This window comes from Pteronotus mesoamericanus, unplaced genomic scaffold, assembly GCF_021234165.1.
Source record: "Pteronotus mesoamericanus isolate MK-2021 breed Mesoamerican mustached bat unplaced genomic scaffold, CSHL_Meso_final contig_20, whole genome shotgun sequence".
Taxonomy (NCBI): domain Eukaryota; kingdom Metazoa; phylum Chordata; class Mammalia; order Chiroptera; family Mormoopidae; genus Pteronotus; species Pteronotus mesoamericanus.
Window position 1 is genome coordinate 72,531,193 of NW_026555085.1, and position 20,733 is coordinate 72,551,925.

At 33.9% G+C, this 20,733-nt stretch overlaps 1 protein-coding gene across 1 annotated transcript in view; it reads right to left on the reverse strand.

The window, feature by feature from the left end:
* The window catches only part of TBC1D32 (TBC1 domain family member 32), a 170,350-nt gene that overhangs the window by 8,694 nt on the left and 140,923 nt on the right, over positions 1-20,733 (reverse strand). Inside the window, exons 28-31 of the mRNA XM_054569887.1 lie at positions 17,078-17,147; positions 15,254-15,369; positions 14,305-14,459; positions 4,669-4,809 (exon numbers count right to left, since the gene is read on the reverse strand). Of these exons, the coding sequence (XP_054425862.1) occupies positions 4,669-4,809; positions 14,305-14,459; positions 15,254-15,369; positions 17,078-17,147 (482 nt within the window). The remainder of the gene's footprint in view (positions 1-4,668; positions 4,810-14,304; positions 14,460-15,253; positions 15,370-17,077; positions 17,148-20,733) is intronic.

The following is a 20,733-nucleotide window of genomic DNA, read 5'->3' on the forward strand; positions in this document are numbered from 1 at the left end:
TAGTAGTTCAGTTTTCATTAATGATCAACAAATTACCACTGAGGAAAGATTTCTTTTACTGAACCTATCTTCTCCTATAGTTTAATGTCTCAGGAGGGTGGGAACAGATATGGTAGCTTATGTCAATTTATGAAAAATACAAAAGATACAGAGACACAAATTTTATTTTGTTCTATCATTTTGTTCTTTTAAACATATATACTTGAGTAGTTTCAAAAATTTGTTTTTATGCCCCGATTCAAGTTTTTGAGATTGTTAAGCCTGCTTTTAACTTGCCTTTAATACAGCATATTAGTTTACTAGGGCTTCTATACCAAAATACTGGATACTGGGCAACTTAAACAACAGGAATTTATCTTCCCACAATTCTGGAGAAGTCCAAAATCAAGGTGTTGTCAGGGTTGGTTTCTTCTGAGGCCTATCTCTGTGGCTTGTAGATGGCAGCTTTCTTTCATATTTTCACATGGTCTTTCCTCTGTAAATGTCTGTGTCCAAGTTTGCTATTCTTATAAGGACATCATTCATACTGGATTAGGGCACACCCTAATGACCTGATTTTAACATAATTTCCACCTTTAAAGACCTCATTTCTAAGTACTCATGTGCTGAGGCACGAGGGGTTAGAACTTCAACAGATGAATTTGGAGGGACACAATTCAGCCCATACTAGATGGTATCAATGAATTTTTGTTTTTCATACATTATTACTGTGGTCAGCTATTAACCTTTATACATCAGCCATTATGGGCATATCTTTTCATTTCCTGATGATATTTCCTATTTTGTTATTGATCATGTCAACACTATATGACCAAATATTTTCTCTTGTTTTTTATTGTAATTCTGTTCTCAGGTGTAAAATTTTCCTTTACAAATATTAAGTTCTTTTCTATTATGCTTCAAAATATTTTTATAGCGCTTATGAGTTAACTCAATGTTGAATTAGAATATATCTATAAATGTATACTATTTGTCAACACTGCCTGTTGGGGCAGGATATATTTATTTTCCTTTGTTGCCAAATTTACTGTTTACTTGACATTGATAGGATTCTTTTCCAGACCTCCACCTGGAGGGTCAGCTGGCATGCACAGTTCATTACCAAATTTCTGTTGCCCACTAAATATCCACAAAATGTGGCTCTGCTAGAAAGGGGAGAAAAAAATACCTCCTGCCCCTATTGACTAGACAGGTTGGAGCATTCAGTGGTTCTCTAACTGAAAGCAATACTTTTCGTTCCTTTACAGCACTGCCGCCAGGGTCCTCTCTGTCTCTGTTCTTTGCTGCAGCTACTAATGCCAATCAACTTATGACCAGGTTGTGTTCATGAAAATGAGAATCTCTGGAAGAATGAAGGAGAAACACCAGAAGAGTAGAAATTAATACTAATAATCTCTACAGCCAGACAGAGCAGTTCCCACTCAGTTGTGAGTTTCAGGGATGACTAGAAAGTAAACAAAGATGAAAGAGGTCACAGGTTCTGTCCAGCTTCTTTCTAGTTGGTCTTAACTTTTCTACAAGTTGAATGATGTGAAACTGCTGCTAATCGATTCATTTTAACTTTTAAACGTACCAGCTTTATTTGTTGCAACAAATATATCTGAAGTTACAATGTATGTAGAAAGATAGTTATCTATCTACCTTTAAGTTGATTGGTTAAAAGAAAGTCACCCCAGAATCTGCAATTAGTTCTTTATTATACAATTTCTAATGCTGTTGCAATTTTCTGACATTTATGTAAACTCAAACATTGTTTTCTTTCATTTAATGGAAATGTAATACCTGTCTTTTCTACATATGTGAAATTTAGGAGAGGAAAATGAGAAATAACTCACAGCACTTTGAAAATATATATGCTATGTTTATGTTATTCTATAACAAAGATACAGATGTCTAATATTCAATTAAAAATATTTATCGAGTACCTAATATACAAGGTTATGATTTTAAGTGAACAAAAGACATTTAGTCTCTGCTCTCTCTCTCTCTCTTTTTTTTTTTTGTTCAAATACATTTGTCTCCACCTTCCGTGTGTCCCTGTTCTCATGGGCCTTTTTTTAATTTAAAAAGAAAGAGTATATATTTGAATATCTATTTCCTTTCCAATCTCAGCTACTCTTAAAAGAAACTCTAATCAACAAATATGTATTTCTAACTATTCTTTTTGTATTCTAGTTGAGATTATTATTTTTACTGTAGAGAGCTGCATATTTTATTTAGCAAACTACCCACAAATCATTCATTAATTTACCAATCTCAATTCCTTCGTATCTATAAATTAACAACTTCAAAAAGCACTGCTTCTAATTAGGTCAAAATGAATATGCTTTGAAATACAAAATTTGTATCCTAATTACTTAACTACACATACCCATCTAGTTAATTAAAAGTAGTTTACATGTTTTATAATAAGCAGTAAAATGGCAAATAACATCAACAAAGCAACGATACATACTTTAGACAAAAAATGATTAGTTCAAAAAAGCCATTAAAGAGGCATTTTTACATTAGATAATTTAAGAAACACAATATTACAACAGAAAAATAAAGTAGTAGTTTTTATTAGATAAATCTGCTTGCTACATGTAAGGAGTTTCAAACTGATAAAAATAACACTGAATTGATAAAGACATGTCAAGTTGATAAAGAGATGCCAAAATGATAGATACAAAATTGAAACAGTGGGGCCTGATGTATTGCAAGTTTTTCTCAGTCTTGGGTAGTCCATCTGGAAATTAAAGGTTATATGTCAAGAACTAATAAATGATTGGAAGTATTAGACAATACACATTGTATCAATCATGTCTAGAATGGCAAAAAGGAACTCTCAGGAACATATTGCTCCTTGACTTGGATTTTTAGAAGAATGGATTATTGAGCTTATATTAAATGTTTAAGAAACTACTTCCAACCAAAGTTAAACATTTTTTTCTTCAAAATTCCCAGGAGTGTTTTAGGTGTATACATAGTAAGAGCTACAATGGGCTGAGAAAGAATATTCCTTTCCACTACATGCAATTCCTTGCTATATTTAGACTTCTTATTAATTTCAGGAAATTTAAAACTCAACTGGTGTAGTAACCTGATAAAAGTAAATGTAACAAATGACATAAGGGCTCCTCAAAGTAAGTATAAAAGCACGTCATAATATTAAAAAGAATTACTGTCTAATTAAAAGGAAAAGGTTTCAGGGAGGACAAATCCAAAGGAATGAAGGATAGTTTACTATTAAGAAATCTATCAAGTATGTCACATAAACAGGTCAAATAAGCTCCAAGATGAAGATAATCTTAACCATAAAACATCTGTGGCTACTGCCATGTGACCACATGCATGATTCCAGGCCCTAGAAAAATCATTAAAACTTCTTAGATCCCAACAACAGAAACAAGGCTCTGGGCTTTCTTGTTAGGTAAGATACAGTATCACTACTTGTTAATGATGACCAGCCATTCTGATAGGTGTGAAGTGGTACCTCATTGTGGTTTTAATTTGCATCTCTGATGGTTAGTGATGCTGAGCATTGTTTCATATGTCTATTTGCCCATACTTAACAAATCAACAAACAGCAAGTGCTGGAGAGGATGTGGAGAAAAGGGAACCCTAGTGCACTGTTGGTGGGAATACAGACAGACTGGTGCGGCCACTGTGAAAAACAGTATGGAATTTCCTCAAAAAACTAAAAATGGAACTGCCTTTTGATCTGGTGATTCCACTGCTGGGATTATACCCTACGAATCCTGAATCACCAATTCAAAAGAACCTATGCACCCTAATGTTCATAGCAGCATTATTTACAATAGCCAAGTGCTGGCAACAGCCTGAGTGCCCATCAGTAAATGAGCGGATCAAAAAACTGTGGTACATTTACACAATGGAACACTATGCAGTAGAAAGCAAGAAAGAGCTCCTACCCTCATGACAGCATGGATGGAACTGGAGAGCATTATGCTAAGTGAAATAAGCCAGGCGATGAAAGACAAACACCATATGATCTCCCCTGTAAGAGTAACTTAATGAACAAAACAAACAAGCAAGCAAAACAGAACCAGAGACATGGAAATAAAGAACAAACTGACAGACACCAGAGGGGAGGAGGGAGAGGTAAAATGGGGGCAAGCAGGGGAAGGGTCTAGTCAAGGAGCAAGTCCGTATAAAGGACCCGTGGTAATGGACAGACAGGGTAGGACTGACTGAGGGAGGGGGTGGGTGGGCAGGGCAGGGGAGAGCAACTGAGGGAGGGGGAACTGGGACAACTGTAATTGAGCAACAATAAAACAATAAAATGTACAGTATCTCACATACCAGATACTCAGTGCTGGTAAGAATTACTGCCCTCACATTACTTAATCCTTACATTAGCCTTCTGAAGCATATATCATCTTCATTAAAAAGCCGATATGTCATAGACTTTCAGAATATTTATACCTTTAAATAGCTGAATTTGAACTCGAATTCTGTGAGTGCCAGATATCTACTACAAAGTAAAGCTATATATTATAATAAACCCAAGAAGAAGAAACCAGTTTAGGTATTTAAACCCAAAGGAATACTTACAAAAATGATTTTATTAATTTAAATGTATTTCTTATATCTGATGAGAATATAATTTTCTTTAAAGACACTGCAATCTGGGAGTTGAAGAAATGTTACTCCCTTATGGATTACCTGCGATGGTGCGAAACCAGACATGTGAAAAGCTGAAAACACAAGCGGCACCTCCGCCTTCAGGAGCATTTCAATGTAGTGAGTGCTGCAAAAATACACTGGGTGGATGCCCGAGTCTCTAGTGTCAACAGGTAGGTACTTCTGCATAAAAGAGAGAAACTGAGAATTAATGAATAGGCAGCTAATTTAAAATCATCAAGCATCTAAATCTTTTGCTTTGAATTGCTACTTCAAAATTAATGTGGTCTCATAACAAGTTATGTAAATGTTATAGTTACATAAATTCAAAAGTCAGATGTTAAACACTGTGGAAAATATAAATCTCAATAAAGGCAATATAATATACCTTCCAAGACACAGGAATGAAGTTGATGTTTTGCGATTTTGGCAACTTCAAGCCCTTGTGGAATGATGGGGATGGGAGTTGTACAAAAAAATAAATATATTAGTGAGTGCATTTGTAATAAATGCTTTGCTGTTTAATACTATGTGTATTTCAATATACTTATCCTTGGCTTTGGCCAATGATTCCATAATGTTACAAAGTTTTAATTTGTCAGTTTTTAGAGATATTTTCCTGTGCCCCTTTTTTCTAACTTAATGTTAACCCAAATATAAATCTGTGTTACTAATAACTGAAATTGAGTATGCCGTAAGAAATACATCTCTAAAACTGGGTAAAATTTACATAATGCATTTATGTATTATGAAAATAAAGTGTTATTTATGTATTATGTAACATTTATGTATTATGTAATAAAGTGTTCAGGCCAATACATACATAATTTATATATATAATTATATGTAAATAATTATATGTAAATAAATAAGTATATTTATATATAAGAATATAAAAATAAATCTATATGAAATTTATACTTATATTTTATATGTATTTATATGTTCACATTCTATATATGTATGGATATATAAAAACAAATATTTACAAACTAGTGTTTCTCAGTAATTTCTTCAAAAATTGTTTTATTTAATTTACCTCTTAGATACAATTATCATAAATGTTCTATAATGTTTTAATGAGTGTTACTATAGATCTAACATTTAACCACAATAATTTGAACAAAGAGTAAACTTCAAGATATAAGTTTATGCCAAGAGACACTCTTATTAGACTAGCAATTATATCCTATAGACTTATAATAAAAATACTCAAATTAGATCTAAAGAATACATAATTAAGAAAGTTTCAGAAAGGCATTTTATGTTCCTGCCTTTACTGGGCAATTCTTACTTTTAAACCTTTTTATAAAAGAAAGTTAATAATTTTAAATTAAAATAAAACGCATATAAAACAATTACATAATAGTTAAAATAAGAAGAATTTCTTTCCAACTTTATTGCTACGTTGCTTTTATGGATTTAGGTTTGAGTTATATATTAAAATTTCTGAAATCATTGGATTAATTTATTAATTTATCATTCATCATAATAAATGATGATTTACCATTTTGCATGCAGAATTATATATTTGTAGAAAATAGATGTTGTAGAAAACTGTATTTTATGACATGTTCTCAGGAAGATACCTCACGATATACACAAAAAACACTAATTTTCTATAGTGATGAAAGACATATTGGACATCTTATAGTCAATTGCAGATGGCTATCTAGGACAAAATATAACCTTTCTATTGAATAAATAAAAATAATCATATAAACTGCCTGACGATTAGTATCCTTTAGCTTCCTTGTATTTTGTGAAATGCACCATGTGTTCTACTAGTGAGTACTTGCAAAGTAAAATTAATGAATCTAATAAACATATATAAAAGCAAGTCAACATACATACATAATATTTTAATTTTCAATACAAACTTAGGTAACACTTTTCTGAATATATGTATAATAATAGTGTAAGAATTATATATATAAGAAATAATTCTTATACAATATCTATGTAGCACTGAAAACAACTTAGAGTCGGTCTCTTAAGAGATGGTGGTAATAGAATAAATTACATTCTCAAAGAAAACAAGCCATATTATGTAATGAATTCCCAAAGATAAGGAAAGAGTTCTTCTATTATTATAGATTATACTGTTGGAAGAAATTATACCATACTTTCTGATAACCAAAACAAGCTCCTAGCACCAAACCATGGATAGAGTAGTTACTCAGCAAATTATTGACCGAATGACAGAAAGAAAAGGTGCTAATGATTACGCGCAGTACTCACAGTAAATTCACTTATAATAATTTTATTAATTGGTCTATTAATTACCATTTCATAACTCTAATTTATACTAAATTGTGTTCTTAAAGCCAGGTCAATGACAGCTGTAAGCCACACAAATACGACAAAGAGTATTCTGACTCTTCAAATTATGTTTGTTGAACTTTTAGGGTTTTGATGTATTTTGCTTAGTCACAATACTCTAAAAAAATGATAATTCTTATTAAAGGTAACTCTAAATAAAATCCAGAATATGCCTTGACTGGTGTGGCTCAGTGGGTTGGGCACATCCCACAAACCCAAGGGCCATGCTTTAGTTCCCAGTTGGGGCACATGCTGGTTGCGGGCCAGGTCCCCAGTTGGAGATGTGAAAGAGGCAACAAATCGATGTTTCTCTCACACATCAATGTTTCTTTCTCTTTCTCCCTCTCTTTCCCTCTCTCTAAAATAAATAAATAAATATTAATTAATTAATTTTAAAAAGTAGGTGAGTAGATAGATAGAAATCCAGAGTACAGGATTAAGTGGAACACATTTAGGATAACAATAGCATTTACTATACCATCTAGGTAACATATAAACTGATATATAAACTATGCTAAATTTGCAAAAAATATTATCAGTAAAATTTTTTGGCTTGGAATATACTACAAATTAGCATAATATGACACGAGGACTTTATAAAATAATGAACACTCAGAGTATTTTACTTTTGTGACTAAAAATAAAAGATATGTGCTTTTTTGAAATGAAAAATAATAAGCAGTTTCTTTGATTTTTTTCCTTCCACTATAGGTCATTCTGATGAGTCATTTTATTCCTGACACTAAGAAAAATCTAGTTCTGTGTGGCTACGGAAATTAAACAAAAAGGACCTATTAGAAAGACAAATGCTCCAAACCAGTCCAAACTGATCCAAATCCAGCCCCAATGCTCCACTCTGGGAATCTGTGGCAGACAGCTGGCCACACTTAATCAGTGATACTGCAGTGATCTGTGCAGCATGTGCAACATCATGCAGAATTATGAAGAGAAAATGTTGAAGATAGTTTTTAAAAATGTGATTCTATAACTCTATAAAACATAAATCTCCTCTCAGATAAAATAAAATACATGAGAAAAATGGAATCTTCAGATGCAAATACGATTTAAAGTCACACGTAAGAAAGGGAAGAGGTTTCGACTCTAGTCTTTCCTACACGTGACTGGTCACATGACTTGCTATTGCTAATGCCCTGCAAGTGGGTCACAAGTGTGTCATGACAGGTCGGTGGTTGTAAAATTTAAATCTAAATGTATAGGTGGCAATTGCAACACAACTTTGGAAAGCATAAAGACTTTGCAGGCCTGAAAAAGCTGAATCTTAACAGCAGAGAAAGCTGAGAACCAACCAAATTTATCCTGAAGAATCCTCAGGAATCTCTGGAAGTGGGAAAAAAGAGGAAAGGGCTAACATGAGAAGGACTGGATGGACCTTTAAGCATCTGACCTCTCCTGGTACCTGGGAAGGAGTTTAAAATTTTATTTTCTGGAGTCGATAAAACAGAGGGTCTGGCTTTCTGGCTGAAGGGACATCAAGATATCATTAAGACCAGTGGTACAATATCAAATGCAGAGGAAATTTACAAAAAAAATTTAAAAAATATATAAATGTGTATGTGAATTCTATTAGAATTTTGAACTCTAACTTTCCTGTGTTGGGTAATTATTATTTTGTGAGGAATAAGAGAGAACTGTGTGTGATTTTTTATCAATGGAGTTTTGTGTCAATGTGAATACAAAATACTTCAGTTTTTAATCTCAAGTTAAATTGTTCTACTTTTTCATCTTTTTTCCTAACATAGAAAGCATATATGATTTTTACTTTTGTTATAATTATTATTTGAGATTAGGCATTCCTATAGAAAAAGCTTATTTCTTTCTATATCTTAATCTCATTTTATTAGCTGCTTTGGTGTTAATAATTAGCCAAACTCTGATTCTTGATGAAATTTCATAAGGAATAGTTTTTGAGCCCTGACCAGTGTGGCTCAGTTGGATGTGCATTGCCCTGTGAAGTGAAAGGTCACTGGTTCAATTCCAGGTTAGGGCACATGTATCCAGTGCAGGTTCAGTCCCTGGTTGGGCCATGTTCAAGAAGCAATGAATCAATGTTACTCCCTCACATTGATGTTTCTCCCCCTCTCTTTCTCACTCCCTTCGTCCTCTCTCTAAAAATAAATAAGTAAAATCTTAAAAAAAAGAATGATTTTTATAAACTTCAAATTGATATTTTATTATTTCCTATACCGCTTATTGTAGGCCAAGTTTCTAAGCTTTTTTTGATACAATATGCTTACAACATTCTTAAGAATGCAAAGGATCCAATATCTTTTAAATACATTTCTCAACTAACATAGGCCTAATGTCCTTTACATATTTCCAGTTAAATATTAACTCCCACATTCAACACATATTTATTAATTAATATGGGCCACAGTTTGGGACACATCAGTAAACAAAAGAGAAAACCTTGCCCTCATAGAACTTAATTTATGTATTTATTATTAACTCAAGTGTATTAATAATATATAAATACATAAATTAAGCAACATCAGAAATTGATGTAGGCTATGAGACAAAAGGACAAAACAGCACAGGATAATGAGGTTGGGGAATATGAGACTGGGGAAACAGGTTGAAGCTTTTGTGAGATTGATTACAATAATGTGAGATGGAGCTACAGTAGGTAGACAAGTTTGTGCTACTAATAGCTAAAGTTAAAGTGTCTCACCACACTGCAGATTTGCTTATTTTATAAACCTGCATAAAAACATCAGTGCAGGAAGACTTTCAGTCAAGGTGATAGCTTTGGTAAACATGCTTACCTCCTTGCATAACCACATCAAAATTACAACTAAAGTACAGAACAAACATCACCTAGAACCATCAGACCAAGTTGAATGGAAGTTTGTCAACTACAGAATTAAAGAAACCGCATCCATCCGGACCGTTGCGGGGAGTGGAGATGTGGAACAGATTAGCCCCACATGCATGTGTAGTGGATAAAAATTCAGGATGGCTATCTTGGGGCAAAGAGTCCCAGCCCCACAGCCCAGGGTTTTAGTGCCAGGAAGGTAAGTCCCCATAACATCTGGATGCAAAAACCAGTGGGGACTGAGTTGGTGGAAGAAATTTCTGGAGTCCCAAACAGTTCCTTTTGAAGAACCCACACACAGACTTACTCAGACTCACTTCTCCTGAGCCCCAGCACAGGGGTAGCAACTTGAAAGGCACCCATGCATAAGCACGGGTTCCCAGTCCCTGGACTGTGTACCAGTAGCAGTCCATGGCCTGTCAGGAACTGGGCCACAAGCAAAGCCCGCCTGCCTCGCCCCCATCCACAGAGTCCACAGTGGGGTAGAGTAGTTCACTGAGCTCTACCTCCGGCCACCCCCCGACCATCCGCAGTGAAACAAGCAAAGCTCACCTAACCTAAGCTCCTCTTCCTGTCCCATCCCCTACCCCCCAACCAAACCGGTCTGTGGTGCCAAAAACATTGAGGACCACTGGCACACAGGGAGGAACTCAAGTTTCTGACATCAGGGTGAGAACTGGGGGACAGCATTCTCCCAGCTAGGAAGGGAGGCAAAAGCCATTGTCTTTCTTCTGAACCCTCCCCCAACAGAGCCACACATCTAGCAGGTGGGTGCCATAAATGAGACTCCATCCATCTGGCTAACACTGTTTGCCCCACCCTGGAGATCCTGAGACTTGGTCACACCAAAGTAACAGGGCCACCCAAGCTGTTAACAGACTTTTCCAAATGATTGGCTGGTCTTGGCTCATGTCTGACAACTTCCTAAGTCCTCTCAAAGAAGCAACAGCCACCATCAGTGAGCGCCAGCTCCCTCACCTCTTGCTCAGTGGCCTGAGGCCTGGCACAATAGAAGCCACCCTAAATTCACAGTTTGGCTTCACCTGGGAACCTCCAAGCCCAGTACAAGTAGCAGCCATCTCAGAGTGCTTTACAGCTCAGGCAGCGTGGCCCTGGACAGAACACAGGTGGGGGCTGACCTTGCCTGCACCACCCAGGAACTCCAGGGCCAGTGCACCCAGTAGATAAAAACAGACCATGTCAGAGCACCACCACCCTGCCCCTGAATCTGATCCTCCATGGAGAGTGAAGATTGGTGGTCAGCGGTCACAGCCAGTCCTTGCAGCTGACTGGCCTGGGTAAATCCCTCCCATTGACCTGCCAACAGCTATCAAGGTTTAAATATAAGAGGAGGGTGTACTCAGCCCACACAGAAGGTGTACCTTGAGTACCCAGCTTAGATAGTAGAGGAGTTTGTGCCACTGGACCCTATAGACACTTACTATAATAGGCCATGCTTCCAAGACAGGGAATCATAGCAGCTCTACCTAATACACAGAAACAAACACAGGGAGGCTGCCAAAGTGAACAAAGAACATGGTCCAAATGAGGGAACAGATCAAAACTTCAGAAAAAGAACTAAACAAAGTGGAGATAACCAATCTATCAGGTGCAGAATTCACAACACTGGTTATAAGGATGCTCAAGGAGCTTAGTGAGGACCTCAGCAGCATAAAAAAAAATTCCTGTCAAAAAATGAAGGATACACTAACTGCAATAAAGAACAATTTACAGGGAAACAACAGTAGAGTGGATGAAGCCAAGAGTCAAATCAATGATTTGGCACATAAGGAAGCAAAAAAAAAACAACCCATCAGTACAAGAAGAAAAAAGAATCTCAAAAATGAAGATTGTATAAGCAGCTGCTGGGAAAACTTCAAGCATTCCACATTCACATCATAAGGGTGCCAGAAAGAGAAGAGAAAGACCAAGAAATTGGAAATCTACTTGAAAAAATAATGAAAGTAAACTTCCCTAATTTGGTGAAGGAAATAGACATGCAAGTCCAGGAAGCACAGAGAATCCCAAACAAGATGGATGCCAAAGGGCCCACTACAAAGCCACATTATAATTAAAATGTTCAAAGTTAAAGATAAAGAATCTTAAAAGCAGCAAGAGAAAAGAAGTTAGTTACCTACAGGGCAGTTCCCATAAAACTGTCAGCTGATTTCTCAAAAGAAACTTGGCAGACTAGAGGGGATTGGCAAGAAATATTCAAAGTCATGAAAAGCAGGGACCTACAGCCAAGATTGCTCTACCCAGCAAAGCTATCATTTACAATCAAAGGGCAGGTAAAGAGCTTCTTAGACAAGAAAAAAACTAAAGGAGTTTATCATCACCAAACCATTATTATATGAAATGTTAAAAGGACTTATTTAAGAAAGAGATCAAAACTATGAACAGTAAAATGGCAATTAATACATATCTATCAAAAATTTAATCTAAAAAACAAATTAAGCAAACAAGAAGAACAGACAGAACTATGGATACAGACAGCATTTTGATGGTTGCCAGATGGGAGGGGGGTGAGAGGCAATGGGTGAAGAGATGAGGGGATTAAGAAGGGCAAATATGTAATTACAAAATAGCAATGGGGATGTAAAGTACAATATAGGAAATGGAGTAGCCAAAGAACTTACACACATGACCCATGGGCATGAACAATGGTGTGGGGACTGCCTGAGGGAGTGGGGAGTGTTGGGTGGAGAGGGGCAAAGGGGGAAAATTGGGACCACTGTAATAGCATAACCAATAAAATCTGAGTAAAAAACTGTTAGGACAATGTTTGAAACCAATGAATCAAATAAAAGAAAACCAACCACTTTTAAAGTAATATATTAAATCTTAATGCATTAACAAGTCATTAACATAGAAAAACCACCAATCAAAAAATTATTAAATAAACAAAACTTATACTATGGAGCGGTTAGAGTACAGGCATTTGTATCTATAGTTAGCTAATAGTTTTAGATAGAATCCTTGAAGATGAATCTTAGCAGAATGTTATTGTTTAATTGAGAAGCACTAAAACTACCGGTAATGAAATATTCAACCTTGTCTATTTGTACTTGAAAAGAAAAAAATGATACTATGGAAGGCACTGCATAAGTTTTCATTGATGTTATGGCTGCACCAGCTAAAGGGTGTCAAGGCTTTACAACAGGGTTCATTCTAACACCCAAGCTATGTGTCACTCCATTCCCCTCACAAATCTATATTCCACATTAAATGATGGCTTCAATGTAGCAAATATAATAAAATCCAAGCCTCTACAGTCATGCCTGGTTTCAGGTTTATAAGAAGATATGCTATTAGAACACATTACTGTTGTTATGTTAAAACTAAAATGTGTTATGAGAAAGTTTATAAATTCAAAGCAGAAATGTTACAAATTACGGGTAAAAAACGTTCATGGGTGATGTTTGACAGTGTCAAAATCAGAACACTAAAGTAGAATTTGTTAGTAGACTAACAAAATGTAGGTATCATTTAAGAATACTCAATATGAAAATGTGTAAATGGGCTCATAATCCATATTTATCAAAAGAATTTCCAACATCACATTTGTAAATGGAAGAGTGAAAAATATGTGAGATTTAAAATTTTTTTATGCACAATTTAAAGAATTGTTCAAATTCTTGTTATCAGAAGAAAAGTATTTTCATTAGTTGGAAAGTCTTATTCAGGAATTACACATAGCTATCTCAAGCATAAAATCACCAAATCTTAATATTTAATGTATTCTTGATGTGTTGCTTTTATTTGCTTTATAACCAAGATATATTATAAAAACATCTAATAAATGTTTTCATTTAATTTCATATGTTGATATTCTCCAGCCCCCTTAACTTATCCTTGGGTGCCACATGATTCCATTGTTCATGTGCAACATGTCATGGTAAAGGTTTGGGAAGTATTAGCATAGTTTTATATAGTACACAGTTTCCCCAAGTTGAAGATCTTAAATGACAGTAATAAGTGAAAACAAATGCAGAAATATTACTTGAGCATTGCATTTACCTATAAACTGAACCCTGAGATCTCACGGGACTAGTAAAATATTTTAAAATATACTATAATACCTTGATCAAAAGTCATGATAGATTAAAAAAATGTATATAAAATGTGTTTTTCCTCTATAGAATATGGTTACAATTTCAACTTAATACTTTCTTATACTGTAATTTTACCAAAAAAGTATTTCTAACAAAGCAACAAAAAATATTTATTTAACAGTTCTCTCTTTGCATACAGAATTTTGTAATTAATTAAATGATAAGTTTAAAATTTAATAATATATCTATTATCATTAATCTTTCATTCAGCTACCATTAGGTAAGACACCAAATGCTTGAGAAAATGTTAACTCTATATCTTCAAAGAGAATCACTCCAAAGCATTCATTTAGAAAATGAATACAAATTAGTACAGAATTCTCTATAAATGAAATAATAAGATCTCAATGAATTTAAAAAGATTTAAAAATTTAAAACACTCCTTTTAAAAAGACTAACAAGTCTTACTGAAATATGTAGTCTTGGCAACCAGAGGAAACCAGATGTCAGAAGCCTGGAGAACTGTTGAAGAAATTGGAATGTTTTCTGTTTGTCCCCCAACATTATCATGAACAAAGAAGACACAAACCAGTCGTGGCCAGCATAACTGCCCTGCAGGCAGATTGAAAAATACAGTTAAGGAACTGTTATAATATATTATCTTATAAAATTAAACATAACAACTCCATAAATAATCAGGATGTCTATGAGGAAAGATATATTAACAATAGTTCTCATTTTGTCTTTAACCAATTTACAAAATATTGATGTAAAATTAAATCTTATTAAGTAAAAAAGTTACACAGTAACTATTATAATGTACTACTTGCTTAAGTATCTAGGAGAGGCCAACAGCACTAGCAACTGGAGAAAAAACTATCTGCTTTGTCAAAACACACTTGGTGAAGTCATGAACAAAACTGTACCATCCCTTCTGTTCAGGTTATCTGCTAAATTATTAGCATAATCCAGTATTTAAAAAAATCCACACATTTGTAGATTCAATAATACAGTTTATTTTTTTCTTCAAGTCAAATTCTATTTCTGAACTATATTCAAATAAAATAATAAATAGATTTTTTTAACTCTTACTCTAGGTTTACTAAATTTAGGATAATATTTTTCTACATCAACTAATTGTATTTTAAAAACTTTCTTATATACTTCTGAAAATATATTTTAATAACTTTATTATTCAGTTCCAGATTCAATGAATAACACTGAATGTAATAATCAGTACTCAATTTAATAAAATGTACATTTAAAATACAGAATAAAATACTATAAAGATATATCATAAAAAATCAGTAATATAGGTTAAAGTATTATTTTACTATAAAAGTGTTAAGGTACCCCATCAAAAATTATCAAAAATACATGAAGGAAGTTGAACTGTGAATCCATTCAAAAAGGATATGAAGAGAAGAGTTTACATGAGCCTGCTGCTGTTTCAGGAATCCCTCGCAGTGCTTTAAAACCCAGGTAAGATCACTTTCTGCACCATCTTTTAACAGGTTGAGGAACTTGCCATACCTACATTAAAAACCCACAAAACATGCAAAATGATAAATGTCAGGTCCTTTATTGCAAACTCATTTTTAAAAATCTATCAAAATGTAGTACTCTTGAAATCTTAAGGTTTTAAGTTTTCAAATTTCTACTTTTGTCTTAACTATGCTATACAGACCTCTTAGGAAACATTAACACCCAATATATGTTACTCATAATTACGATATATTGGATAAGCAGTACTCATCTGGTAAACTGGTAACTTAAAGGAAAATAATACAGTAATGAGAGAACAAATGTAGATACTGTAGATGTAGAAGTAGAATATAAGCATTTCATCTTGAACTGAATCTACAACACTGAATATTGAGGGATAAGATTGTTAAATCTAAGAAGCACTTTTAGAGTTCATCCATTCCAATGCTTCTGAGTAGGAGGAGCACTTCCCCCAGGGACCACTTTGGAAGCTTATGGGGGCTTTTTTTATTGCCACAGTGACTGGGAGCTCCACCGGAAGTCAGTGAGTGAGGGTCAGGAGGGGGCATGGGACAGCATGAACACAATCTGCAAATGCCCTGCCCATTATTTGCACGGATTAAAAACCTACTTATAATAATCTAAAACTGACCATTTTATATAAAATTATGAATTTTTTTCCCTGTATTTTTCACACTGAATGCAACCATATGTACAATAAATTGGGAAAGATAGTACTTCGATTCACTTGAAGTCTTACCAAGCTGTGTTCACCATTTTGGAAAGTCACTTTGCCAGTGGCAACTCTCTTGCAGTATTTGAAAAACCAAAATAAAATCAGTCTCTGTTTGTAGCTGCCAGATTCGTGATGGTTTTATGTGAGCGCCAGCTATGTCTTAAACTGCAGTTTTATACACACACTTCATTACAAATCATTTTCCTTTTATTTCTTACCAATAAGACATTTTATTGAATTTAAAAAATGTGACTAGACTGCTTATATTATCTACAGATTCTATTTCACTACAGAAATAGGGCATTTAAAATAAAAAGCAGGCTGCAAAACAATCAATGTTATATGCCCTATGTTATAAAGCTGAGCAAGCTAGAATTAGTAACATTTTCATTACAAGGCTATGAATTTTTAAAAACACTCAGTATTTTTAAGATCTTTCACATGTACCTTTCTAAAACTTAATTCTGATTCCCATCCTTCAGAATGAGACTATCAATGTCCCCATTTAATAAGCAAAATTGGAGGGGGATAGTCAATGACTCAGTCTTAACTTGCAGCCTCCTTAGCTTGTCCATTTCCTTTGAAAGTTACAATTTGAACAATAAAATTCAAGCTACTATAATTGGTTTATTCATTTTAACTTCTGCACCTATTCTTAAGGTACTTTTGCACCCATCACCATAGCTTGTTAATTTAAACTAATCGTATTTTAGAAAAAGGCACAATTGTGCTACCAGTGTACTGATTTTTTAGGATGCTATTTTTGGAAAAAACCTGATAGTCATAGAGGCTTAAATACACTGGAATTAAACTCTGAAATAATAATGAATTCATAACTGATTTACCTACAGAAATCAATTAATCACATCCCAATATCTTCAAAATAAAGTTATTTTCTGAATGACAAATTATGCATTTAAATATACAAAACAGGTGGTTGTTAAATACTATTAAGCACATTATCAGGTAGATTAAAAAAATTCTTGAAATACACAAGGGAGTTATTTCCCTGTAATATACCTGACAGTCATTTTAATGCCAAGCTGTTGTACCAGTGAAAGACTTTCATTCTTCACATTTGCATCAGTAGCTAAAAACAATAGAGAACTAGATTATAGAATGTATAAAAGTCTGCATAATAATCACATTTTAATTGAAAATTGATGAAAGCAATATTTTAATGTGAATTTTGAAAACACTAATGAATCCGCTCTTTTAAGACCTGTCCGCTATATTTTCAAAATAATTAAAAGGAAACTTTTTACAACAAGAAAATAAGAAAAGCATTTTAAAAGTATATTAAATACAAAGCAACTAATCATAGTTTTAAAGCAATCTACATTTACTTGGTTCTCAGGGCACAAAAGCTATTAGCCCCAAAACATTCTAGAATATTGACTTTTGTTAAGCAATGCATATATAAGATTTTGAATTTATATATATATACACATATATATTTACTTTTTAAAGATTTAAACAAGAGACTCAGAAAGGAATAATCAATATTCTAATTTTAATGTACAACAATGGATGAGGGTGGAATAAACAAGTTCCTTCCTACAGGCAAATTCTCTGAGAAGTAGGAATTGTGATAGTCTACCAAAAATGAAGAAGGGGTTCCCTTTTCTCCACATCCTTGTCAACAGTTGTTGCTGGTTGATTTACTAATGATAGCTAAGTGAAATAATCCAGTCAGAGCAAGGAAATACCACATGATATCACTTATATGTGGAAACTAATGAATAAATTGAACTAACAAACAACATAGAAACAGACTCAGAGATAGAGAACAGACTGACAGCTGTCAAAGGGGAGTGGGTGGGGGGCTGGGTATAAAAGGTAGAGGGATTAAGCAAAAACAAAACAAAACAAAACAAAAAACCTCATAGACAACAGTATGGTGATTACCAGAGGAAAAGGGGTCGGGAGAAGTAAGAGAAGGTAAAGGGGAATAAATGATGATGGAAAAATATTTAACTTAGGGTGGTGAACACCAAATACAATATACAGATGATGTATTATAGAACTGTAACCCTAAAATCTATATAATTTTATTAATCAATATCACCAATAAATTCAATTTAAAAAAAAAAGAGAAAAAAAGCACCTGGCATGATATGACTTGCCTATTAATAAAACTATAATGACAGAACAGTATAAAGACATAAGGAAAAAAAAAAAAAAACCCTAAAGAAAGGGTTGTTCAGTACAGAGAACTACAGGAGAGGTAGAAGGTTTAGTTCTTGAGAACACTGGATGACCAAGCAAACGAAGAACACTAAAAAGAATCCCTAGATAGCACCGAAGGTCTAGCTGAAACTTTCAGTTTTTGGCTAAAGAAACAGTGGTGTGAGTACATACAAACACACAACGTTAAGGGAATTGTCCAAAATCACATATTGTCTAGTGGTAGACAGGATCAAAAGCTAAGTTTTCAGAATCTCACATCACAAGTTTTCTTTCCCTCCCATTATATACTGGTGCATCGCATACTATCAGTGTAATCTACTTAACTCATGGACTCATTCATTCCTTTTAATAAACCTTTCTGATAAAGTAAGTGTAGCACACCATGCTAGAAAAGATAAATAATACATCATGTCCTAAAAGAACTTTCTATGTAGTGTCAGAGATAAAATTGGTATATAGATAGCTCTAATTTTTGAAAGTGCTAAGAGGAATAAGAATGGTAGAGATAAAATGTTATGTGATTTCAGAAGACGGAGAGATGAGGAAGACACAGCATTTCAACTGAACCTTAAAATATGGGTAGACTTGAGATCAACAGAGATAGGGAAGAACAAATTAAACATCACTGTTATCACACATCTACCCTTTGCACCAGCAATAATTCATCTTTTAGCACTCTTAGAGTTAAGGTAACCTACTTCTTCTAGTTTACCTAGTAATTTCATGCCCGTGAATTCCTCACAGGACCAGGCAAACAACACTAGTTGGTCAACTAGCCAGAGTGATCATTTTCATAAAGAAAAAAATAGATACAAATGTGTTAATTTCTAGATAAACTATTGATACATCTGAGTTTTACTTATTTAGATCTGAACACAAAATATAGCAATATTATTACATTTTGCCTATAATGACAACACTTAAGCTATATTGCATTTAGCTTAGAATTCCTTGTTGTTTATAACCTTCACTGTGCTAACAAATGTGCCTTCTATCCTTAGGGGAGAATGATACTGGTTCTGCACTTCTAGCAACAGGTTAAGCAAGGGAGACTACTCAGTGTCTTCTCCAGATTTTTCAAACTGGGGTGAGGCAGGCATTTCTCCCCTATTAAATACAACGCTATGAGGTGCCCTAGGTCTCCTGCAGAGAAAAATAAATCCAACATACAAGGACAGGGAGAGACAGAGGAAGGAGATGGATTGCTAAGAACAGCATTACCCCATTTGTATGGACCAATGATTCTGCCTCATTTTCTCTTAGACCTCCCCAAAGAAAAGTTTGATTTAATTTTCCATCACTTGGTACAAAAAAACACATGTATCACAAATTATTCTGACTCTGACAAAATAATAGCCAATTTTCAAAACTATTAATCATCATTCATAGGCTCACCATAATTTCAAGTTTTTAATCTTATCAACAGCACTTTTTTTATTCAGTCATACTTTAAACACAGCTTTTGGTAAGACCCACTACAACCCAATCAAGTTAAATTCATTTGGGTAAGGACTAGGAAGTTCTTTTTGTTTTAGTACCTGAATCTGCTCCTGGTGATCCTATATTTTATGATTAACTATATTTTAGTTTCCCAAGTTTAAATGTCTAAAACTTTGGTGGTATAGTGTTGGTGACATTGGCTGATTTTGACAAATTTAAATAGTTTCAATAAGATAAACACTCTGACTTTATATATTCATATAGCCATGGTACAGATCTACCTCCTATCATAATGTAATATGATGATAAGATTGATATTTATCTTACTGTTGCAAAAAATGTTAAGTTAAATTAGATAACACTTAGAATACTGATACATGTAAACTGGGATTATTAAGCATGAAAATATTTATCTTCATTAATATTTGGACCTGTGTGCTTGTAATAATACTAATACTGAGAGAATGAATGAGTAGATGAATAAATAAGTGAATAAACAAACATCCATTGGACAACAACAAAATAAATTGTGTTTTATATATCCAACTAGAAGCAAGGTGGAGAAAGAAATGGTTTGGAGCTTAAAAATATTTTCTGTATATTGAAATCAACTAACAAATACATAACATAACTTCCTAATCTGTGGAGTTGCTATAAAAAGCTTAACAAAATACTACGTTGTTAAAAACAAAAGTCAACCAAACAATGACACCTGTAGTATTCTATTTACTCTCGTTACTTAACAATGCCTAATTCAATCTCAGCATTAATATTCAATCAACTATTTAAAATAACCAGTTATTTTAATTATAAATAAAATACTCTCAGAAAAAAATGAGTTGAAAAATTTTACTTAATAGTGACTGATATCACTGACTCTGGTAATGCATCCTGTTCTATTTTTGGTTTGCAGAGCTAGCACACAGAGTAGTGGTAGAACAAATTAAATCTATTCTGCCTGGCACTTGGCTAATGGTGTGGAAAAAAATAAATTTTTAGAAGAGTAAAGAATTTCTCCACTGGAAGACAAATCCATGGTTGAAGAA